The following is a 21504-nucleotide window of genomic DNA, read 5'->3' on the forward strand; positions in this document are numbered from 1 at the left end:
TAAATTGGGGAAAAAAGAAAGAAAAAACGAAAAACAAATCAAATAATACTCATTTCAAGAAATTTATTTATTGTAATTTTGAAATGTTTAATTATTTACTACTCTACGATAATGACATTTACAGCATTCATACATAACTGTAGTACCTTCATCTGCTGAACGAGCTTGGAATTGGGTAAAGAATGCTTCATTATGAGAACATTTTGGGCAAATTTCCTTAATTTTAGGAGCTTTAGCTTTTTCCATAGCATCTAAAGTTCTTAAAATTACATCTGAATCCACTTTTCCTTTTTCTTTAGTATTTTTAAGATTTTTCTTGATATTCTCTTTATTTTGCCACCATTTACCAGTTATATCAAAATTTTGATATTGTCTAAAACCACAAATATAAATTTCTTTATTAGGTTCATATATATCTGAATCTTTTGTGGTTGTAGATTTTTCTAGAAAATCTAAAATAGAGTCACTTTCATTAGGTGAATGTAATTTTGTTGCTTTATAGTTACATACTTTACATTCTAAATACCCCTCTACTTTTTTATTAGATTTATCCATTAAAAGTTGTCTATGATATTTAGAAATACAATAAGATATATCATATGCAGAACCACAATTTGGACAACCTCTAGTAAGTAATGTATCAAAATTATCTGTTGATTTGTAATTATATTGAAATCTTGGGGGTCCAAATTTATTATAACTAGTACTAAGTAATTCTGTAAGGTAATTAAAAAAATATCGATTCTATATATAAATAGTGATACTTTTATATTATAATAATTTTGCAAAGAAACTAACCTCCATTATATATGTACATATCCACTATATCTTGTAACATACTAAGGTCAAGGTTAACAAGTTCCTGTGATGTCTGATTATCTTTAACATTACGTATCTGTCAAAATATTAGATGATTAAGAACAATTATGATTAAGTCTAATTAATATTACTTACAATATCGTTTGGAAATTTTAAGAAATCTTTATCAAAGGTATTCATTATATTGATAATATCAGAATGCACAAGAATAACAGGAAAATGCAGTACATCAGCCGCGCCTTATTATATTTAAATAATTAAAATATTTTTCTTGGCGCTCTTATTAAATATTTCCATTTATTAGTATTAAATTAATAGTTATAACTTTTTTTGATTTTATAGTGGGTTATTAAGTGTTATGATTTATCATTAATTTGAATTTAATTAAGTCAATCACTTTTAATATTTATTTTACTTTTTGTTCCTGTTTCCATAGGTTTAGGTTTTTTTTTTTTAATTCTTAAGTTTAAATATTGAGGTAACTTTCTTATTTAATATTTAAGGATTTAGATAAGAATATAATAAATTCCGAATGGATGATATTACTGATCAATAGTATATATCTCCACAAAATTAATTATTTAATAAAGAATAAAGGAACTAGAACAAGATCTTAGTTCTCCATAATTTTAAATTGTCCATCTAATGTAGAAAATATAAACATTTAATATATAATAATGACAAATTAAAATATTTATAAAGTTTATTATATAACTAGATAGTAGTATCATATATATATAATATAGTAATTAGATACTCTAATATTAAAATATATAAATAATATTATAAAATATTGTCAAAATATATTGAATTAATAAATTTAAGGATAATTGCACATTTCTATATAATCTCAGCAATACAATAACCTAATATAGTTGGATATTGGGGATTTTCAACACCAGTTACAAAACCAACTTTGAGTTGTGTTATACTTTTTATTATATCGAATTCAGGATAACCCTTCAAATATACAAAGTAAAAAATTTAAATTAAATAATAAAAAATGAATTAATATTATAATCATACCTGTGTTATTAAATTTTGAGGACATCCATTTAATAACTCAGAATATGTTCCACCGAAGTGATTTTGCATAATAGTCGTAACCTCAGATACCTTTTGCTTAGTATTATAACTATTAGCAAGATATCTAATACATGAATTATTTGGGGATGTCTTTAATCTACTATAATAATTTGTAATAAATTTGAATGTCCTAAATAACTTCATATTGTTAAAAATATTTTAGGTTACTCAATAATATATGGGTGTATGCATTTCTAATTATTTACAAAAAAAACATTCTTAACCCGCCCATTTTTGGCGCTTAATAAATTTGCTCGCTGTTCAGTATTTGAATTAATAAGCACGTATCCACTTTAGTTTTCATATTTTTATTATATTATGGCAAGAACAAAACAAACAGCAAGAAAATCAACTGGTGGTAAGGCACCTCGTAAACAATTAGCTTCTAAGGGAGCAAGGAAGTCGGCTCCAGTAACTGGTGGAGTGAAAAAACCTCGACGTTATCGTCCTGGGACAGTTGCATTGCGTGAGATTCGTCGTTTTCAACGTTCTACTGAATTATTGATTAGGAAACTTCCATTCCAACGTCTAGTTCGTGAGATTGCACAAGATTTTAAGACTGATTTGAGATTTCAGTCACAAGCAGTAATGGCTTTACAGGAAGCTGCTGAAGCTTACTTAGTTGGACTCTTTGAAGATACGAATCTTTGTGCAATTCATGCTCATCGTGTTACTATAATGCCAAAGGATATTCAATTGGCAAGAAGAATAAGAGGTGAAAGATAAGTTACTAATATATTTTCCTTTTAGTAACAGGCTCCATATTTTTCCCTAAACAGTAAAGTGAATAGAAAAAGAAAAAAAAATCCAGGTGGTACTAGCCACCATTCTTGAATAATTATAGATAATCTGATTTGAGTAATTAAGATATATTATATTTTATAAGTTTATATACTTTCTCCAAATTTAGAGTTAGATATTACTTAAATCTTATTGAAAATGAATTAAAAGTAATATTATTCAGCTAAGTCACTCCTAATTTAACTCAAATTCTTTATTCTTTTTTTTATTTATTTTTATTTAATTATTAATAAGTCTCTTATCTTAAATAAATGTCTTCTTTTTTTCTTTTCTTTTATATATCTTTAAATAAGCACTTGTTCTTTATATCCAATATAAATATCTTAATAATTTCTATATATTATTTATTACAAAGTAATTGAAACTTTACAGTTTATATTACTAAAAAAGCTATAATTAAGTATTAAACCTAATTAGCTAATAACTACATATCTATGATATTTTCTATTGAATATGTATACTTACACAAACAAAAATATAAAAAGATTCCTAATATCAAATTCTTAATTTCCCATATATTTATTAGTAATCCTTCCAATATATATAATTTATTTAATATCAATTATACAAAGTATAAAGAATGACTTTTATAAGATAATAATTATGTTTATCTCTTATATTAATATTAAATTATCCAATTAAGGTTATTCAATAATATATTAATCACAATATTATCTAAATATAATAATTTTCTATGCCATTACAACATCAGATATATCTTGTACTGTAGTATTTTCTATTAATGAAACTTTTAATTCCTCAATTTTTTCCATTATTTGTGGTGTAGTTCCTTTAGGGAAAACAGTAAGCTTAGGCTGTCGATAAAGTCTTGTAGCTGCAGTAGTATCAAAATATCTAAAATGATGGACATTTTTAGAGGTAATAATAAGTATATTAACATTACTACCACTATATAAATCATTGTAAATACCGGCTCTAATTGCAGAAGCTACAAGTTCAGTTCCTTCATCTTGACTTAATCCATCACGATATCCTGATTCAAGAACAGTAGTTGCACTTAAAGAACCACTACCCATTGATACATAAGGATGTTGCATAATACTTCCATAATTAGAAACTTGGTATATATAATTCCCAGTTATATCAGATCCTGCAACAATCAAATGTGCACCAATATATCCCTGATATGGGTATAAATGCCTACTAAGCATAGAGACAGCATTTGATACTCTTGGCTGACGATTCATTTGTAATCTTAATAGTTCAAGTTTACCCTCGATCATAGATGTAACATGATCCAAATCTGCAGCTGTACCTGCCCCAGCAGCATATATATTATCTGCTAATCTATGAATCTTATCACAATCCTTATCAGCAACAATAGGACCATTAGTAGCCCGAGTATCAGCACCTAACACTACACACTCTTTACATACAACTCCAACAATTGTTGTTCCAGTCTTAACAACAGGTAATTCTTTAATTCCATCTTTAATTAATTTTTCATTTCTTAAGGAATTATCGAAATTAAATCCAAGTGAAGATTTTTCTTGAAAATATGCTTGCAGAAATGTATCCATCCTTTAAATTGTAAGAAAAGTAGATTATCTTAATAAATTATTAATCTTAAATCTCCTCAAATACTGAAACTTAAAATTCTTGTGGGGGAATTAAAAGAAAAAAAAAGTTATAGCGCTAAATATAATTAACCTAGAAGGATTTGTAATTGTAACTATTTTATATTTAATCTTGGATAGCGCCTTTTCTAAAGATACTTTATAACTCATAGCGCCACAATTATACTTAATATTTGGCAATAATCTCAGTTATTTTTATAATTATAATAAAATATAAAATTCACAAATTTAAATGTTTAAATCGGATAATATTAATATATATAATTTAAGATATTACATTATGTAATTACTTTAAATTCACATAATCTTGAATTTAAGATATATTACAATCTGTACATATTGAGTGTAATAATTGTAGTAATTGAGAATTAAAATATTGCTCAGACATTAAAGAAAGGTACAATTTACTAGCTTCTTCGAACTTTGCACGTAAATGTAATGATATAGCAAGTCCTAGCTTAATTGAAGGATTCGTCTTTAAATGATGAACTTTAATATAGCGATTTAAACAATTAATTGCTTCATCTAAAATATTATCTTCAGTACAATTAGATGTATACATATAAGACCAGATTAATGATAGTCCAAGATTAGCTTGTATCTTGTAATATAAATCTCTTTTAGTAAAATGATCTGTATTACAATTTTGTGAAGCCTGTTTAAAAATAGAAGAAGCCTCAACAAAGTTCTTATTATTAAATAATAAAATTCCATATTCATTTAATACATATGGATCATAAGGAGCTAATTGATAGGATTCTTTTAAAAATTCATAAGCTAAATCAAGTTTCTTATTTCTCATATACTCAATTCCTTGATAAAAAACCCCTAAATAACTCCCCTTCCAATTTGTTTGTAAAGATTCATATATTGCTAATGCTTGATCATAATTATTATCCATTGCTAAAGAATGTCCTAATGCTAAATAAGCTTCAAAAAATCCAGGCTCTTTTTCTATAGTTTTTCTATATAAATGAATTGCTTTCGAATATAAATTTTGATTAAAATAATAACATCCCATTATAAAAAGTGAAATAGCTGATAATGGAGCTTTTTTATTTACTATCTGTGAAAGTTTTAAAATAGAACCAGTATCTTTACATTCTGTTAAAGCACATACATAAATTACAATAATTTTGTCTTGAGAAATAAGATTAATAGGATTTAATTGGCTTAATTCATTAATAAGAGTGGATAATTGTCCAATATTCCATAATAGGCATATTCTATGTTCTCTAAAAAAACAAGTATTAAACACATATTGTGGAATATTCTCAAGTATTTCATATAATAATGATTTATTTATTTCTTCAAATTTTATTCCTTTTTTATTAAAGAAAAGATCCTCAAATTTTCTATCCTGATTCCAATGATCATATAAGATTCTAAGAGAAACTATATCTGATATCCAATGAAAATCATTAGGAATGTTGATAATCCATTTATTAAATATATTGATTTTTTGTTGTTTTGTTAAGAAATATGTACAAAATATTTTTTTAATTGCTTGTATATTTAAATAATCATATTTTAATAAGATATATTCTAGAGTAGTAATAACTTTAGATATCATATTATTTAACTCATAAATACGAGATTGTAAAAGTAATATACGAGTTGTATACTGTTTTAATAGTAATTCTTCTTTATATTCTAAATTTTGTAATATTTCTAAATGTTTAATATATTTCAAAGTTGAATTCAAGGTTTCAGCACATAAAGTATGTTGACCAATATTAAATTCACTATCAGCTTTAAATATTAATAAAGGAATTTTTATCCAAATTTTATTATCTAATTTTTCAATATATTCTTCATTAACAATTCTTAAAACTGCATGATAATCACCTAATTGAAATAAGCACTCACACCATTTAACAGAACATTCATGATGATCAGGATTTATTGAACGTAATATAGTACAAAATTTTTCACCACGATGCCAATTTCTTAATTCCATAGATTCATTAATTAGTTTTAAGAGATGCCTTGAGCAAGCATATTTTTCTTCACTATTTAAATGACATTGTTCTAATAAAAAATCATTATTTCCCAACACACTAGACATAGATAAATAATAAAATACTGGAATATAATAATCTGTAATAATACTATAAATCCTATTTTTGACTTTTTATATAGCAAATATATGTTGGATCAAGTAAGAATATTTTTTTTTTTTTTTTAGCGGCTTTATTTGACACATTGAGGCGGTATATTATTAAATACCGTTACCTATAATTGACCCTGTACTAAAAAAAAAAAAGGGAAGTAAATCTTCAATTTAAATTAATGAAGAGTTACGTAGATACTCTCTTATTTAGTCGTCACTGGAATGATCATTTAAATAGGTCAAGTATTTTGAAAGGTAAATTTAGTGCTGCAGAAAGAGAAATTATAAATAAAACAGTAAAGAGTTATATACAATCTCAGGGGTGGAGCTTAGAAGATGGGTTAATAAATTTATTTTGTTCCAAAGGTGGTAAAAGAGATAGACATTGGCCAATAATAGGTGAATGTCTTCCTAATCGTTCATTACAATCAATATATTATTGTACAAAACGTATGATGGGAAGTGGGAAACGAGGGAAATGGACTAAAGAAGAAGAAAATGAACTAGTTGAATTAGTAAGACAATATGGAACACAATGGAGTAAATTTTCAGAAATTATAGGTAGATCTGCAGCTACTATTAGAGATAAATGGAGAGATTTAGCTCCTAGATTAGAATATCTAACAGATAACAAATTAGATAAAGTTGAAAATATAACTAATAAAGAAGAAGATGATATACAAACAATATTCTCAAAATCTAGATTCCCATTAATTGTAGATGTATTTATGATTTATTGTATTGAATATCATACAGGAAAATTTCTACCTCATAGAGGGATACCTTGGAAAACAATTTTATCTTATTTTAATACTCCTAATTTTCCTATAAAATTTTTAAAGTTCTGGAAAAAATGTATTAAATATTTAAAACGTAAATATAATATTCGTATAAAAAATTTTGATGATCATGATCTAAGTTATTATAGTTGTAAATTAAGTGAAGGTCAAATTAGACTTAGATATGTCTCAACCTTATATCCTAAATTATTTTCAATAAATAATGGAGAAGAGAATTATAAATTTGTCCATTTATTTAGTAGAGCAGTTAAATATATATATGAAACACGTGAGCATTATACAGAATTGAATGATATTAAGCATATAGATTGGAATAAAGTTTTACCAAGTAAATTTCCATTAACAAATCTTTGGTCAAGGATACGCTTAGCAATTAGACGAACAACTAATAAGAATCAACCAATACAGGAGAGGATTATCACTTTATATGAGAAATTACGAAATAAAAAAAGTTTAGATGATGAAATGGAATTACTTGATTTATCACAAAGTACAGTTGAGGATGAGGAAGAATATCAAGAAAATGAGAAAGAACATCATAATGTTGATACAAAAAGACTTAGGAAAGTTATAGCAAAACTTGTTCAATTAACAGAAAAAAGTGAAAGGAATAAAGAAAATAATTTTTGTTCAAGTAATTTTAATGATTATAGTTCCTTACAAAAAGTAAGATTAATTAGTGGTAATAAAAGAAGCCGTGATTTTTTAGAAAATATCAATAGTGGAGAATCTAGAAATGGCCACTTTTAAATATATTTTAAGAAGACATATTCAATATATGTCATTTATTATATATATCTGGTATTATTTTTATTTTAATTTAATATATTAATCAGCTATATTACATATAAAGAAAAGTACATGTTATGAACTTTAGGTATTATATTTATATTTATTTTTTTCATTAATATACTATCTAATAGTTTTGTAATATTTATAATAAATTTGGCAATAAGTAAGATTCTTACTAATAATAATTTATAAGAAGAATTTCTTTACTTTATTTATTTTGAACATTTAAAATAGGGATATAGTTTATATTTGAGATTTAAGAGATCAAAAACGACCCCGATGGGACTCGAACCCATGACCTTTGGTTCCGAAGACCAACGTCATATCCATTAGACGACGAGGCCTTATCACTTCAACCTCCCATCAGGATTATATTAAAGACTTTGAATAAAATATTAAGGGATATAAGACTTTCTATTGTATTCCTATATAATTTAGTAATTGATTATTTAGGATAATGTTGTTATCTTTACAATTATCATAACTTTTATTTGTATTTTTATTTGGTATTCTTTTCTGTTGTAAAAGTACTAACAAATGTCATTATGGTATGAATTGTCACAATTACATATATCGCCCCTTAATAACTTTAGTTTTGAATTTGAATAGGACATTAGTATATACAACAAAGGCTCGAGTATCTGATTATCAATTTTACTGTAAACATTTACTTAAGCAAATATAGTGAATATTCTACACTATATGTATTTAAAAGGCTATATGTTGATATATTTTTATTGGAACTATATCCAATGTATGAAATAGTTATATATACAGCTAGTAAGAAGGAATATGCAAGTAATATTATGGATTTTACATGTATTAGTAACTATGTAGATCGTAAATTCTGTATAGATTATTGTGAAGCTGTAAATAACAATCAATATATTAAGAATTTAAATATTATTATGCCTGATTTATCTGAGATATTATCTACTGGTTACTTTTATACTAATACTCCAGATAATATCAATAATTTCATATTTGTAAAAGCTTGGTGTGGTGTACCAGGTAATACAGCTCTCACTGATATACTTCCACTCTTATTTACTTTAAGCTGTGTTAAGGATGTTCGATCTATACTTAAACTTCACAATATATATTACTAAAGGTTTGAATAAAATATCTAAGAAATATTCAAATATATCAATCCCTTCCTCAAGAAAATCACAAAATATCAAATATTTAAGTGGTTATTACCTTTTTATATTTTTAATTCCCTAATTAGTAATGTATTAGAGTTCATTAAAAGAGAATTCTATATAACTTGTAGAAAATTCACTTCACAATTTAATAATAAAGTAGAATAATATTAATCTAGTTAAATGTATTACTAATTTTATTATAAATATTTAACTAAATTCTAGATAGTAAGAAAATTGGAGGGGGGGAAGGTATTTTTACCAGAACCCCTTTAATAGAGACAAGAAGAAAAAATTAATAATTAATAAAATTATTATATTATACCTGAACTTTGAATAAATAAATATTCTTAAAATGGATGATCCATTAGCTTTACCTAGAAATGAAGATCCCCAAGATTACTACATAGACTCACATGTATTAGCTACTACAGAAAGGAATTTATATCCTATTGAAATGAAAAATAAATGGGTTATTATTACTGGATTCTCTAGACATCTAATCAGTATAATGAGACCTCATTTAGAAATAGAAATTGGACCAATAGATAAATGGATTAATCATCATTGTGAAAATGAGGTGAGTTCTTATTATGTTTGTTTTAGAAATGAAAAATTAGCACTTAAAGCTTTACAATATAATAAAGAAAAGATTAATGGAATAAATTTAACAGTTACCCCATGCTATGATCATATTTTAAAAAATATTGAAGTTATTTCTGAAAATCAAATACCACCTCCGGAATACTTCAGACATTCGAAAATACCTTTAAAACTTTACTAGTAAAAATTAATAATGGAAATCTTTTTTTTATTATTATATTTTTTTTTAATATTAGAGGAGTTCTAGTTTTTATAAAATATATTATTAAGATAATCTAATTTATATATATTTAAAAAATAATCTACAAAATTTAGTCAAAGTACAAAATTAATTTAATGAAGCGATTTTAAATATTAAATTAAGTATTGATGAGCATATCTGCTAAAATCTTTGAATCTTTCATCAAGGATTTAATTTCAGATTTGAGATATTCTATATTTTCTTCCAATGTATCTATTCTCATCATATCCAAACTTATTAAACTATCAAATGTCTTTTTAAATTCTTCATCATCATAATTAAAATCTAGATTAGTACTAATATCTTCAGAATCTTGCACTTCTTTTATAATATTTTGGTCATCTATATATGATTTCTTCATTGTATCTGGTTCAATTTTGCTATTATTTGGTTGTTCAGAATATTCTAAATATTCTTTACCACGATTATATAAGTCATTAAATTGTTTTAATAGAATATCACTTCTTTTTGGTTTATTATTATTAATATTTTGATCACTAAGTAATATTGCATCTTGTAAATTCTTGAGTTGTATAGTCCACAAAATAAGCACTCCAAATAGTTGAAATCTTTTATATAAAGAATCATGTTCCAATTTAAAGAGATAATCTAATGAATTAACTTCATTTACACTTTGTACTTTTAATTGACTCTTAAGCTTTTCTAATAAATCTCTTGGTTTAAATTCATCCCATTTTAAATATAATTGATTATGATCCCCTGTATATAATACAAAGGTTGGTGTTCCTCTAGAAATAGGACAATTTTTCGGAAAATCATTTAGGTCTATATTTAACTTTTTAAATGAAAAAGGAATATGTTTCTCTCTAAAGAATTTTGCAATTGAATTCATAAAAGGTCTCATAAGAAAACATAAGAAACAAGAATCTTCATATAACATTAATAATATTGGATTCTCTTTACTTGCTTTAAGTGTTACTTCTTTATCGAAATCTTTAAGAGTTACATTAGGTATCCAAATATTCTTTGGTTTATCTGATCTTTCTTCAGATATAGGATAATAAAAATTAATTAATTCTTCTGAAGTTGATAATAACTCCGATTTATTTTTTAATGATAGTACTTTATGCCTTTGCCCTTTAAAAGCTAATATATTTATACTATTATATATATCTTTAGAGTCCTTTGAATAGCAAATTTTTACATTATTACAAGAATTATTAATAGTATTAATTAAACGCTTAAAATTCTCATCTCTCTTAATTTCCTGCCATTGTTCTTCATTATTTACAGTAAATACTAAAATATCATCAAAATTTTCAAATATTGAATCATCCATTAGTTGAATTTTAGTTTGATTATCTTCAAATTTTATTTTAGTTAAATCATATCCTTTAAATAATAGAGTAGTACTAGAAATACCTAAAACTCCAAATATTATAGCTTTTTTGGTTTGACACTTTGATAGTAAAGAAAATCTTGGAGAACATTTAATTATATGTCTAAGATTTGAAAGATTAACAAATATTTGTTTGCCGAAACTTCCATTTTTTACAAATGAAGAAAGTTTTAATAAAATATTAAAACTTTTATTCATACAAAGTTTAGAATTATGAGTTGAATATAATAGAATATCAGATATATTTGTACTTTTCTTCAAGATTAAGACTAATCTAAGTGATTATCTATTAATGCGCTCTGCAGGTTTAGAGTATCAAATATAATGTAAATAGTAATTTTAAAAGTGAAAAATAAAGTAAATACCAATACAGACCTTAACAATTTTGTTCATTTGTCTTATTAAAAAAAAAGAGAATCTTTGGTCAATATTATATAAGGGAAGATCTAGATATTATATTAGTTTGAAAAAGAAATGATAATAAAAAGTGATATACCTAGAAATATTGTACTTATATACTCATACAAAATATCATCACTTTTATATAGTTCAACTAGTAATATACTTTTATTGGATACATACCTAAATAAAATAAGTAGCGAAATACCCTTTATTGGTTTTATTTGTATATCTTCAACATTGGGGATCTTCACTGGAACTTTATTTGCAGTAATAATTAATGATACAGATTTAGATTCAAAATATTTAAATTTAATATTAAAACTGTGTGGTTGTTTTTTATTGTCAGCTACTATATTATTATACTTTTCAATAGATCTAAATAGTGTTATACTATTATGCGTTGCATCTTTCTTATCTAAATGTGTTGGGGAATTGGTTGATATAATAATTGAGTCTATATTTACCAGTTGTATTAATCAAGGTGATAGGAGTTTATATTTTATAAGACTAAAAATTTTAAGTGATTTAACTTCAATTTTTGGTCCTTTTATATCGCTAATTTTATTTTTAATATATGGTGATAGTTGGGAAATAAAACCACTAAAAAATATATTAAAAACAAACTTAATTTTATCAATACCACAATCATTAATTTTAATTTTTTGGGATTTACTAGATGATAAGAATTGGAGATATAAATTTATTTTAAATTATAATAAAAAATCAGAATTTAAACCAAATATTAAATTGGGATTTTTAAAAAGTTCAAATGTACCTTATTTAATACTTGTTTCACAATTTATAACTACAAGTGGGGCTGGTATATCAATGAAGACATTTTCTTTATTCCTTAATAGTGTATTTAAATTAACTCCTATTAATATTTGCTTATTAAATATTGTTGGTAGCTTAACATCGTTAATTTTTTCCATAATAATACATAAATTATGTAAATATAGTGGTAGAGCAATTATTTCATTGATTTTTTGTTTTCTTACTTCATTTATATTGCTAATAATGAGTGAAGTAGAATCTACAAGCTTTCTTGTAGGCCTTTATATTCTTAGAGCTGGATTTCAAAATGCATGTATACCTATAGATCATTCTATTATAATGGACTTTACCCCATCAGATAAAGTTTTCCAGTGGAGAACTTTATACTCTTTTTTAAAATTTGTTTGGTTATGTATTACAATATTTAGTGGAAGAACAAAAGATACAAATTTGGAGAGCTACAAGCAGATATTTGTTAAATGTGCCTTTCTATATTTTTTAGCAAATCTAATATATGCTCCATCAATACTTTTGGTTCCTTCCGTAGAATCTTTTGAAGAATTTCGAAGTAACTTTAAAATTACAAGAATTTTAAAAATAAAAAATTTTATATCTGGAGAAAATTTTAATTTGGATGAATTGGAAATAACCACTAACTTTGATAATGAGCAATACAGTGAATATCAATTAGAAGATGGAAAAATTGAAGATTCTCAATATAAAAATATGATTAATAAAGATAAAGAGACTTTAAATGATACTAGTAAAAGTTATTATGAAGTTAAATTAGATAATTGTTTAAATAATGATTCAAATTGGTATTATATAAGTCATATAGAAACTGATGATGATACACCAACAAATTCGAATATATCAATGGAATTATCACGTAGAAAATTAAATACTTTACAAACATTTATTAATGAAGATTATCATAAAGATTAATAATGGAATATTTAAGATATTTAAATGAAGAATAACAATATCTTTTACAAAGTATATAGATTTAGAAATTATATTAATAAATATATTAAACATTACTAAGATTTTGTTTTAAATTACATCTTAAATTTTATATTAATTAGATAAAAATTTACTCAGTATTTTTATAAAAAAAAAATATTGAGGATAATAAATGATATTAAATCCTAATTTAAAGTAATTAAACTTACGTTGTAATTATTTGTAATTATATATTGATCTATGTATATATTTAAATAAATACGTATTTACTTCTAAGTATAATGATCTAAACATATTGTTTCATATATATTTCCTTGTTTAGAATTTTATATAAATGTAAGTTTTATAATGTATCAAATATAGTGATTTATAAATATAAACTTTTTATGTATCTTCTTTATAATATATGATTCATAAATAGATATTTCAAATCATCCATTAAATTTTTAATCTGTAATATACCAAATATTTTTTAAAGTAAATTTAAGCTTTAAGTGTATGTATTATTAAAAAATCAGAATAAAATATACATTGTTTAAAATAATTTAGTTAATATATAGGTTGTTTCTTTTTTTTTAAGTACAAAGATTCAAAAAATAAATTTATAAACATTCTAAATAAATGATATTGTAATTTGATACTATTCAAGTTACTAATATCTCCATTAAATATTTATATCTAAATTTCCTTAAATCTTATTTGATTTCATGAGCTTATTTAGAAAAAAAAAGTTCTACTTGAATTTAATTGAAGATAATTTCCATATAAAAAAGTATTGTATTTAATGAAGTAATTAATATTATTTTCCTTACTTCGAAGTTTTAAATCTGCCTCATCAATTATTGTGATTTACAAATCCTATTCTATTATCTTCAAGTTAAATCCTAATACTTAAAGATCCAATCTATAATTTAAAAAAATTTGAGTTATTCAAATATTATGTATATTTATTGCTTATTTAACTAGTTATTAATTTTATTTTCTAAACTATTATTATTATTTGGGTCTTCATTCTTTACTATGCATATTGATGGTAAGGAAGTACTCGAAGAATGAGATATACAATTATCTGTTGAGTTTTTTATATATGTCAAATTATTACTAGAATCTATAAATCTGCAATATTCAAAGCTTTCAAATTTATCTAGTGAATTATTAGACAGAGTTGAATAACATCTAGACTTTCCCAAATTTATAATATAATTTGAATTTATCTGTATATTATCTTGTAATTGATTTATTTTATTCAAATTTGTTCTAATATATTTTTGGTTATGTTTTATATTAAACTCTTCAGCTTTTAAACATTCTATATTACTTGCATATTCTTTATTAGTAAGATTCTTAATATCCATACCTTTATCTATATTTAAATAAGATTTATTTTCTATATATTCAATATTTGACAAATTTTGTACATTGTAATTTCCGATAATTTCAGACAAATCTGTTAATTTCTTATGATTTTTCAAATTAATATCCTGTCTTAAATAATTTTCAATATAAAGATTTTTATCTTTTTCTATTAATATATCGTTATTATATTCCCCATGAAAAATATTAAAATTATCCATTATTTTATGCTGACTATATAACTCGTCTACATTCTCGTTTAATTCTATCATATCTTTATAATAATTATTCTCTAATTCATTATTATTTCCTCTCTTAAAACAATCACCATCTATTATAATGAAGTCTGTAAGATCAGCCAATTTTATTAAATACATTATATCTACATTTTTAAGTGTAAATCTCTTTAACCAAAGTTCTCTAAGCTCATCTACTGAAGGAAGGCAATACCCTGATTTATTTAATATATATTGTTGTATAAGTTCTCGAAAAATTACACGTAATGTCTGTTTTATAGTATCAAAATTCCTCAAATAAGTATCATTTTTTAAATAAAAACTATTTCCTTTATTAAATTTATTTCTAAGATATTCAAATTTTATAGTTTCTTCATTAATTAAATTATTTCCATAAATTTCTTTATATGGTAACTTATCTTCATCACTTTTAAAACTCTCAAGTTTTAAAGTTCTTAATGTATTATTTGGTAACCATGATTTTAAAAATACTGGCATTTGATATAAATTATTTCTGACTGCTAACATAAAAAATATATTATATTTTAATAATTTAGATTTATTATCATCTATTATCTTTGTATATTGTGATTTTTTTTCTCCTATATTATTATCATTCCTATTTATTACCGTCCTACAACATCTTGATAATAGTAATAATCTCTGTTGGAAGTTATTATGTGTAGATAAATGTAATTCAAAACCATCTATATTGCATTCCTTGCAATTCATAATTGTAGCTTTTCTCATACCAAATAACTTGATAAGTAATCTTTCTGATACTATATCATTATCAACTAATTTATAATCTTGCTCACATAAATTTAAAAGTTGCACCACATCAAGAAAGCTTCTATCATACATTATCTCTATAATCTCCCATCTTTTATGTCTTATCCTACAAATCACAGATTCTTTTGCATAAATACCATGAACTGCAATCCAAATATGATCTCTATTACAAACAAAAAAAGAAACATCTCCTAATTTCTCAGGAAATATAGACTTTAATAAATCTGATGAGTTATAACCTTTTACTTTTAAAAGAGACCATCCTGAAACTGTAGCTACAGCAATATTCTTTAATTCAAAAAACCAGGCAGCCATTGTAGCTATATGTGCTGTTGAATAATAAAATATAAAATATCCAGTACATAAAATTTCAGATCTTTCAGGAATATATCCACTAGATGCAATAATATCAAATAATTCTTCCATATCCTTATAATGTTCCACAATTACCAATTTAGATTGAAAATCACTATTAATCATTTTATTCACATTCTTACAGTTTCCTTTCTCAATCATACTGCTTAAAAGCCAATTTTATTACCTTTATCTTTATGAGAAATCTTCTAAAAATATTTCTATCTATATATAAGTTCCTAATCTCAACTTTTTCTTTATTTTCTTTGCAACATGGGGTCTGACTCTTCTTTTATAAAAAAGCCTAAATGCATTTATTTCAAAACTTCTAAATTTGAATTTGGTTTATTAGAAAAAAAAATATACAATTTATAGCTCTCTTACGAGACCCTGCATGTAAGTAAAACCCTAATTTTTAGAGCCTCAAATTTAGGGTTTAAGGTTTAAAGCTTAAAGTTTAAGTAATAGGGTTATCTAAAGTCCTTGTTATATAACTAATCCAACTTGAAAATAAAGTTTTAGATTGATTTATATATAAATCTAAATTAGTCTCAGTTATTAGATCTAAATTAATTAAACTAGATGATATTGAAGTTTGCCATTTTTGTATAAATAATTCTCGGATCTTCGATATAACTTTATATTCTTGTTTTGTAATTAATTCTGTAAGATCATCATTTAATTGTCTTGTTTCTGGTATATAATAAATTTTTATTATAGTATCTAATGACCATGAATTCTCTATAGTCTTATTAAAAAATTCTAAACATGTAGATGTTAATACAAATGATATAGAATTAGAATCTGCTTCAATTATATGAACAAATATACTTTGTGATTCCCTATATTTTGCAATTTCATGTATTAATATTGTGAAAATTGCTCTATCTATTAATATCCAATGTGCATAATGAAGTTGAGAATGTATTTCTTGAGCTAATTTATGGGTTAAAAAGTCTGGTATAATAACTTCGGGTAATGAATTATTCCTATTTAAATATATAGGTTTTAAATTAGAACTCTTTATATTTTTAAATAAAACTCTTATATGATATTTATTTTTAATTAAATGAGATGGTATATCAAATATTTGAATATGACTATATATAGAATTTTTTATAGTATTATCAATTTCTTCTATTTCTAATGATTTATTACCATTATTCTCTTGAGTATAATATTTCTTAGGTTTATAGAAATCAAGTTGAATATTAATATCACTAAAACACCATAAATTAGATATTGGTAACCATGTCTGAGATAATTGGAGTTCTTCATTTTGTTTTAAAAATACTCTCCAAGGAGGGAGTGGAATAATTATGTTTAAAGATGCTTTATATTGATTATTTATAGTTATCGAGTATTCATTAGATACGAATTTGTTACGTTTAATATTCCAAATTGGTAAAAGCTGTGATACTATATCAAGTACTTCAAAATGATCTCTTAAATTAGATTCTATTGAATGTTTAATCTCAAAAGCTAATGATGCTAAAGGTTTTAAGGTTTCTTGTTTTTTTAATAAAGCTAATAAAAGTTCATTTTTAGAGGCTTCACTAAGTGATAAGGAATTTTGGGAATTCTTTAAATTATTCATAGATGTTTTATATGAAATGCGATATGAAGGGCGAATATCAAGATATTGTACATTATCTCCAAATCCCTTTTGTAAGCATGATATAATGGTATCTAAAGTATCCAAATTCTCAATAGCAATTTGACGATGCTTATTTACTTGTTCCCAAATCTCTGCTTGACTTAAATATATATCTTCGAATTTCCTCCTCTCATTTTCTTCATGAGATGTTGTTAAAAAGTATCTTTCAGCTTGAGTCTTAATATCTCCAAGTTCATTAGCATATATTGGGATTCCTATTGGAGTAATTCTTTCTATACATTCAGATACATTCCTAATAGATGATTCTATGCAAACTTTACATTTTGATATTTCTTCAGAAATTAGAGTATTATTCATTTACTACTAAGTTCAAGCTTTATCTAAACTTTTTTTTTATTATTAATGATATTACCAGACATTAAAATATTTTAAATTACGTGCGGCATTCTTTAGAAATGTTATTAAGGTATTTCTTGTAAAATGGTCTATTATAAACTAATAATAGTTAAGATTAGTATATCAATTTTTAAGATATAGGCGCCTGTGTGCGATAAAAACCGCCAAAAAATACTGTCAGTTTATAGGTAATAGTTATAAAGAAAAGTTTACAAAGTATAAATTTATTAGAAATATTATAAAGTACATTATACTAATATTAATAAAAAGGAAATTATTTAAACTTTAGAATATTCTTCTACTAATTATTAAAAGTTGATAATTTCAATGTAGACCTTTTAAATATATACATTATATTATTTTAAAGTAATTTTTAATTTCTCCTTTCTCTTTAAGTTTAATATTCATCAGATTCTTCATCTAATGAATCTATACCATCAAATATATCCAACTCTTCTTTATAATTCCTAGATAAAGTAGATACATCACTTGGTTTTTTTTTCTGTTGACTTTTAGATATATCTTTTTCTTTTATTTGAATTTGTTGATCTACTTTTTTTTTTAATGTCTTAAGATCTTTAAGGTCCATTTTAGGGAATATTTCATTTAAACATATGTCAATAAATCTAAGCCATGCTGGACTTTTAGCTAGAGCTGGACGAATTTTATCTGCAAATTTTAAAGCAATAGCCTCAACTTTTCCATAAGAATTTAAATTTATGGAAATAAATGGATCACTAGATACATTCAATGTAGAAGATAATAATTTAGTATTACTTATAGACTTTTGATCTTGGAATTTACTTGGAGTAGTAATAAAACCATCAAATAAGTCATCCATTGCACTTTCATCCATTTCTTCTGTTAATTTTTGACATCGCATTTCCTCACTTAGTTCATCTATTAAATTCGAATTTTGATCTTTTATTATCTTATTATTCGCTATATTTGGGGATTTTAAATCTGGATATTTTTGAAGTGAATTTATAGGACTATTTTTATCTTCTTCATTATCACTATCAAGTAAATCTTCCCAATTGTCTACAACAGGTACTTCATAACTATATTGATGACTTTTAGCTAAACATAAGAGGAAAGTTATGCATTACAAGTAATTAGTTGAAATATGTATAGATAACTTACTACAATGATCCATGTTTCAATATTTATGAAACAAAGAGTTTTAAATAACTCAATATACAAGAAATCTTGAATTAACAAATAATAGCTTTTATCAAGAGACACGTGCGCAATATTTTAAAAACTAAAATTTTAAAGGTAATTAAATTAGCTTATACAATTAGGTAATAAATTAGAAATGTTCTATTTGAAGTTCTTAAAGTTAAGATAAAATCTATGAATATTCTTTTTTAAATAAGAATTATTTAGAAAAGTAATTATATGTAGTTTAATTATTTAGATTTGAAACTCTAATAAGATAATTACATATAAACATTTATAGTTTAATTGTCAATTATATTAAGAATATTATTGAATAATATAACAATTTCTTTTTTGTGGTTCTTATTTTAATAATAAACTTATTGTAATATAAAGTAGGTGAGTTTTAAGATTTCTTTAATATTTAATGTATTATTTTTAAATATTAAAATAAGAGAAATAAAGTACAAGTAATAAATAGTTTTTCTAAAGAAAAGAAGAAATATCATATTTGAACTATATTCATAATATCTAAATTTAACTAATATTAAATTATTTATTTATGCTGAATGTTATTCAATATTAAGAGTTTCATTAGAATTATTTTTACTAGATAAATATTTTGAAGTAAGAATTCCAAAAAGTAATATTGTGCTTAAATATTTATTTTGAGAAAAGGCATTCTGACATTGCTCAGGGGAATTAAAATTGACTTGTTTACTCTGATATAGTAAGGATTTAACAAACATTAAGACTGAACAGTAATATGTGATCTGAATAAAATATTATAAATGAACTTCATAAAACTTTAAATATTAAAATAAAAAGATTAGTTGAACTTTACCTGCATATTATTAGCAATACCTGCAGTTAACAATAAAAGACCAAGTAATAGAGAATTTTTATTTAATATATCTCTTGTATTATCACCCCTAATATAATAAAGAATTACTAAAAAATTAGATATTTTCATTTTTAATATATAATAGGAGAAATCTTACCAATGTAGTGCTGTTGAATATACACCAACTTGCTTATCATATAATTTATCTTGATGTGCGTATATAGTATCATAATGGACACTCCAACATGCTGCGGCTAAATAAAGAGCAATAGGTGATATAAAGCTATATGGAAATGGATTCAAACAACCATAAACAGATGTCCATCCAAGTAAAACACCCCAATTAAATGTTAAACCTAGAAAAAGTTGAGGATAATGTGTAATTCTTTTCATTAAAGGATATAGAGGAACCATTACAACACTAGGGAGTGCCAAATATATTGTATAAGTATTTAGCTGAGTCAAAATTTTGTAAGATAATGCTATAGATCCAGATAAGAAGATAGAAGCTAAAAAAAAAATTATATAATTATAATATTCTTTTTTCTTGATTATTTGGATAATATTTGCCTACCTTTTAATAATGATAACTCTTTACATGCTAATGGTCTTGTTTTAGTTCTTTCTACCTAAAATAATAAGTTTATATAATCTAGAATATATTATAAAACAATAATAATCAATTATTATTACCTTACTATCAATATTTCTATCGATTATATCATTAATAATACAACCGGAACTCCTCATAGCAAATGAACCAATAGAAAATAATCCCAGTAATTTTAGATTAGGGATCCATGTAGAAGATGCCATGGCTATACTCCAGGTAGTTGGAATATATAATAGCCAATATCCTGTTCTTTGCTGTAATCGAAATAACTTAATATATGGTTGCATTTTTTGTGTAACATTAATTCCTAAAACTTTCGTATTAAGTTGGGTTAAAATTGGTGTGTTAACATTCCTCTTATTTAGATATTTTGAAATGTAATTTCGACCAGATATTTGGGTTTGAATATACTTTTGTATTATATATTTATTCATAATGTACTTATTCATACAACTTTCTTAATTTCATTTATACCCGCAATACTATGAGATATTTTAGTTCTTATTCTACTTCTTATTTTAGCCACTAATTTGTCTTTAAATTATCCATATACTACTAATTTAATCAATTTTGTTACTAAAAACAAGTTTTTTTAATCAAATTTAATTATTAGTAATAAATAATTAATCTTTATTATTTACTG

At 23.9% G+C, this 21504-nt stretch overlaps 14 protein-coding genes across 14 annotated transcripts; 5 read left to right on the forward strand and 9 right to left on the reverse strand.

Annotated features, from left to right (window-relative positions):
- Nucleotides 1-87: 87 nt before the first annotated feature.
- cand_000840 (transcription factor S-II domain-containing protein) lies at nt 88-999 on the reverse strand (the record flags this gene model as incomplete). The annotated part of the gene is made up of 3 exons (XM_067210334.1): nt 88-716; nt 799-895; nt 955-999. 3 exons carry the CDS (start codon nt 997-999, stop codon nt 88-90), a joined length of 771 nt encoding a protein of 256 aa, XP_067068409.1.
- Nucleotides 1000-1659: 660 nt separating this feature from the next.
- cand_000850 (uncharacterized protein) lies at nt 1660-2049 on the reverse strand (the record flags this gene model as incomplete). The annotated part of the gene is made up of 2 exons (XM_067210335.1): nt 1660-1779; nt 1846-2049. 2 exons carry the CDS (start codon nt 2047-2049, stop codon nt 1660-1662), a joined length of 324 nt encoding a protein of 107 aa, XP_067068410.1.
- A 174-nt stretch (nt 2050-2223) lies between these two features.
- On the forward strand, nt 2224-2631 carry cand_000860 (histone H3; the record flags this gene model as incomplete). The annotated part of the gene is made up of 1 exon (XM_067210336.1): nt 2224-2631. The coding sequence occupies one exon, from the start codon at nt 2224-2226 to the stop codon at nt 2629-2631; it is 408 nt and encodes a 135-aa protein (XP_067068411.1).
- Nucleotides 2632-3398: 767 nt separating this feature from the next.
- cand_000870 (proteasome subunit beta type 7-B precursor) lies at nt 3399-4247 on the reverse strand (the record flags this gene model as incomplete). The annotated part of the gene is made up of 1 exon (XM_067210337.1): nt 3399-4247. One exon carries the CDS (start codon nt 4245-4247, stop codon nt 3399-3401), a length of 849 nt encoding a protein of 282 aa, XP_067068412.1.
- Nucleotides 4248-4617: 370 nt separating this feature from the next.
- cand_000880 (TPR repeat-containing protein) lies at nt 4618-6372 on the reverse strand (the record flags this gene model as incomplete). The annotated part of the gene is made up of 1 exon (XM_067210338.1): nt 4618-6372. The coding sequence occupies one exon, from the start codon at nt 6370-6372 to the stop codon at nt 4618-4620; it is 1755 nt and encodes a 584-aa protein (XP_067068413.1).
- Nucleotides 6373-6596: 224 nt separating this feature from the next.
- cand_000890 (MYB-like DNA-binding domain-containing protein) lies at nt 6597-7967 on the forward strand (the record flags this gene model as incomplete). Its single annotated transcript, XM_067210339.1, has 1 exon — nt 6597-7967. One exon carries the CDS (start codon nt 6597-6599, stop codon nt 7965-7967), a length of 1371 nt encoding a protein of 456 aa, XP_067068414.1.
- A 794-nt stretch (nt 7968-8761) lies between these two features.
- On the forward strand, nt 8762-9118 carry cand_000900 (uncharacterized protein; the record flags this gene model as incomplete). Its single annotated transcript, XM_067210340.1, has 1 exon — nt 8762-9118. The coding sequence occupies one exon, from the start codon at nt 8762-8764 to the stop codon at nt 9116-9118; it is 357 nt and encodes a 118-aa protein (XP_067068415.1).
- A 388-nt stretch (nt 9119-9506) lies between these two features.
- Nucleotides 9507-9935, forward strand: cand_000910 (uncharacterized protein; the record flags this gene model as incomplete). Its single annotated transcript, XM_067210341.1, has 1 exon — nt 9507-9935. One exon carries the CDS (start codon nt 9507-9509, stop codon nt 9933-9935), a length of 429 nt encoding a protein of 142 aa, XP_067068416.1.
- A 178-nt stretch (nt 9936-10113) lies between these two features.
- cand_000920 (uncharacterized protein) lies at nt 10114-11553 on the reverse strand (the record flags this gene model as incomplete). The annotated part of the gene is made up of 1 exon (XM_067210342.1): nt 10114-11553. The coding sequence occupies one exon, from the start codon at nt 11551-11553 to the stop codon at nt 10114-10116; it is 1440 nt and encodes a 479-aa protein (XP_067068417.1).
- A 276-nt stretch (nt 11554-11829) lies between these two features.
- cand_000930 (uncharacterized protein) lies at nt 11830-13476 on the forward strand (the record flags this gene model as incomplete). Its single annotated transcript, XM_067210343.1, has 1 exon — nt 11830-13476. The coding sequence occupies one exon, from the start codon at nt 11830-11832 to the stop codon at nt 13474-13476; it is 1647 nt and encodes a 548-aa protein (XP_067068418.1).
- A 980-nt stretch (nt 13477-14456) lies between these two features.
- On the reverse strand, nt 14457-16391 carry cand_000940 (uncharacterized protein; the record flags this gene model as incomplete). The annotated part of the gene is made up of 1 exon (XM_067210344.1): nt 14457-16391. One exon carries the CDS (start codon nt 16389-16391, stop codon nt 14457-14459), a length of 1935 nt encoding a protein of 644 aa, XP_067068419.1.
- A 295-nt stretch (nt 16392-16686) lies between these two features.
- On the reverse strand, nt 16687-18204 carry cand_000950 (uncharacterized protein; the record flags this gene model as incomplete). Its single annotated transcript, XM_067210345.1, has 1 exon — nt 16687-18204. The coding sequence occupies one exon, from the start codon at nt 18202-18204 to the stop codon at nt 16687-16689; it is 1518 nt and encodes a 505-aa protein (XP_067068420.1).
- Nucleotides 18205-18640: 436 nt separating this feature from the next.
- cand_000960 (uncharacterized protein) lies at nt 18641-19399 on the reverse strand (the record flags this gene model as incomplete). The annotated part of the gene is made up of 2 exons (XM_067210346.1): nt 18641-19323; nt 19387-19399. The coding sequence occupies 2 exons, from the start codon at nt 19397-19399 to the stop codon at nt 18641-18643; spliced, it is 696 nt and encodes a 231-aa protein (XP_067068421.1).
- Nucleotides 19400-19976: 577 nt separating this feature from the next.
- Nucleotides 19977-21295, reverse strand: cand_000970 (4-hydroxybenzoate octaprenyltransferase; the record flags this gene model as incomplete). The annotated part of the gene is made up of 5 exons (XM_067210347.1): nt 19977-20177; nt 20249-20336; nt 20406-20757; nt 20823-20877; nt 20942-21295. 5 exons carry the CDS (start codon nt 21293-21295, stop codon nt 19977-19979), a joined length of 1050 nt encoding a protein of 349 aa, XP_067068422.1.
- Nucleotides 21296-21504: the final 209 nt, after the last annotated feature.

Source organism: Cryptosporidium andersoni, assembly GCF_001865355.1.
Source record: "Cryptosporidium andersoni isolate 30847 chromosome Unknown contig_2, whole genome shotgun sequence".
Classification (NCBI taxonomy): Eukaryota; Apicomplexa; class Conoidasida; order Eucoccidiorida; family Cryptosporidiidae; genus Cryptosporidium; species Cryptosporidium andersoni.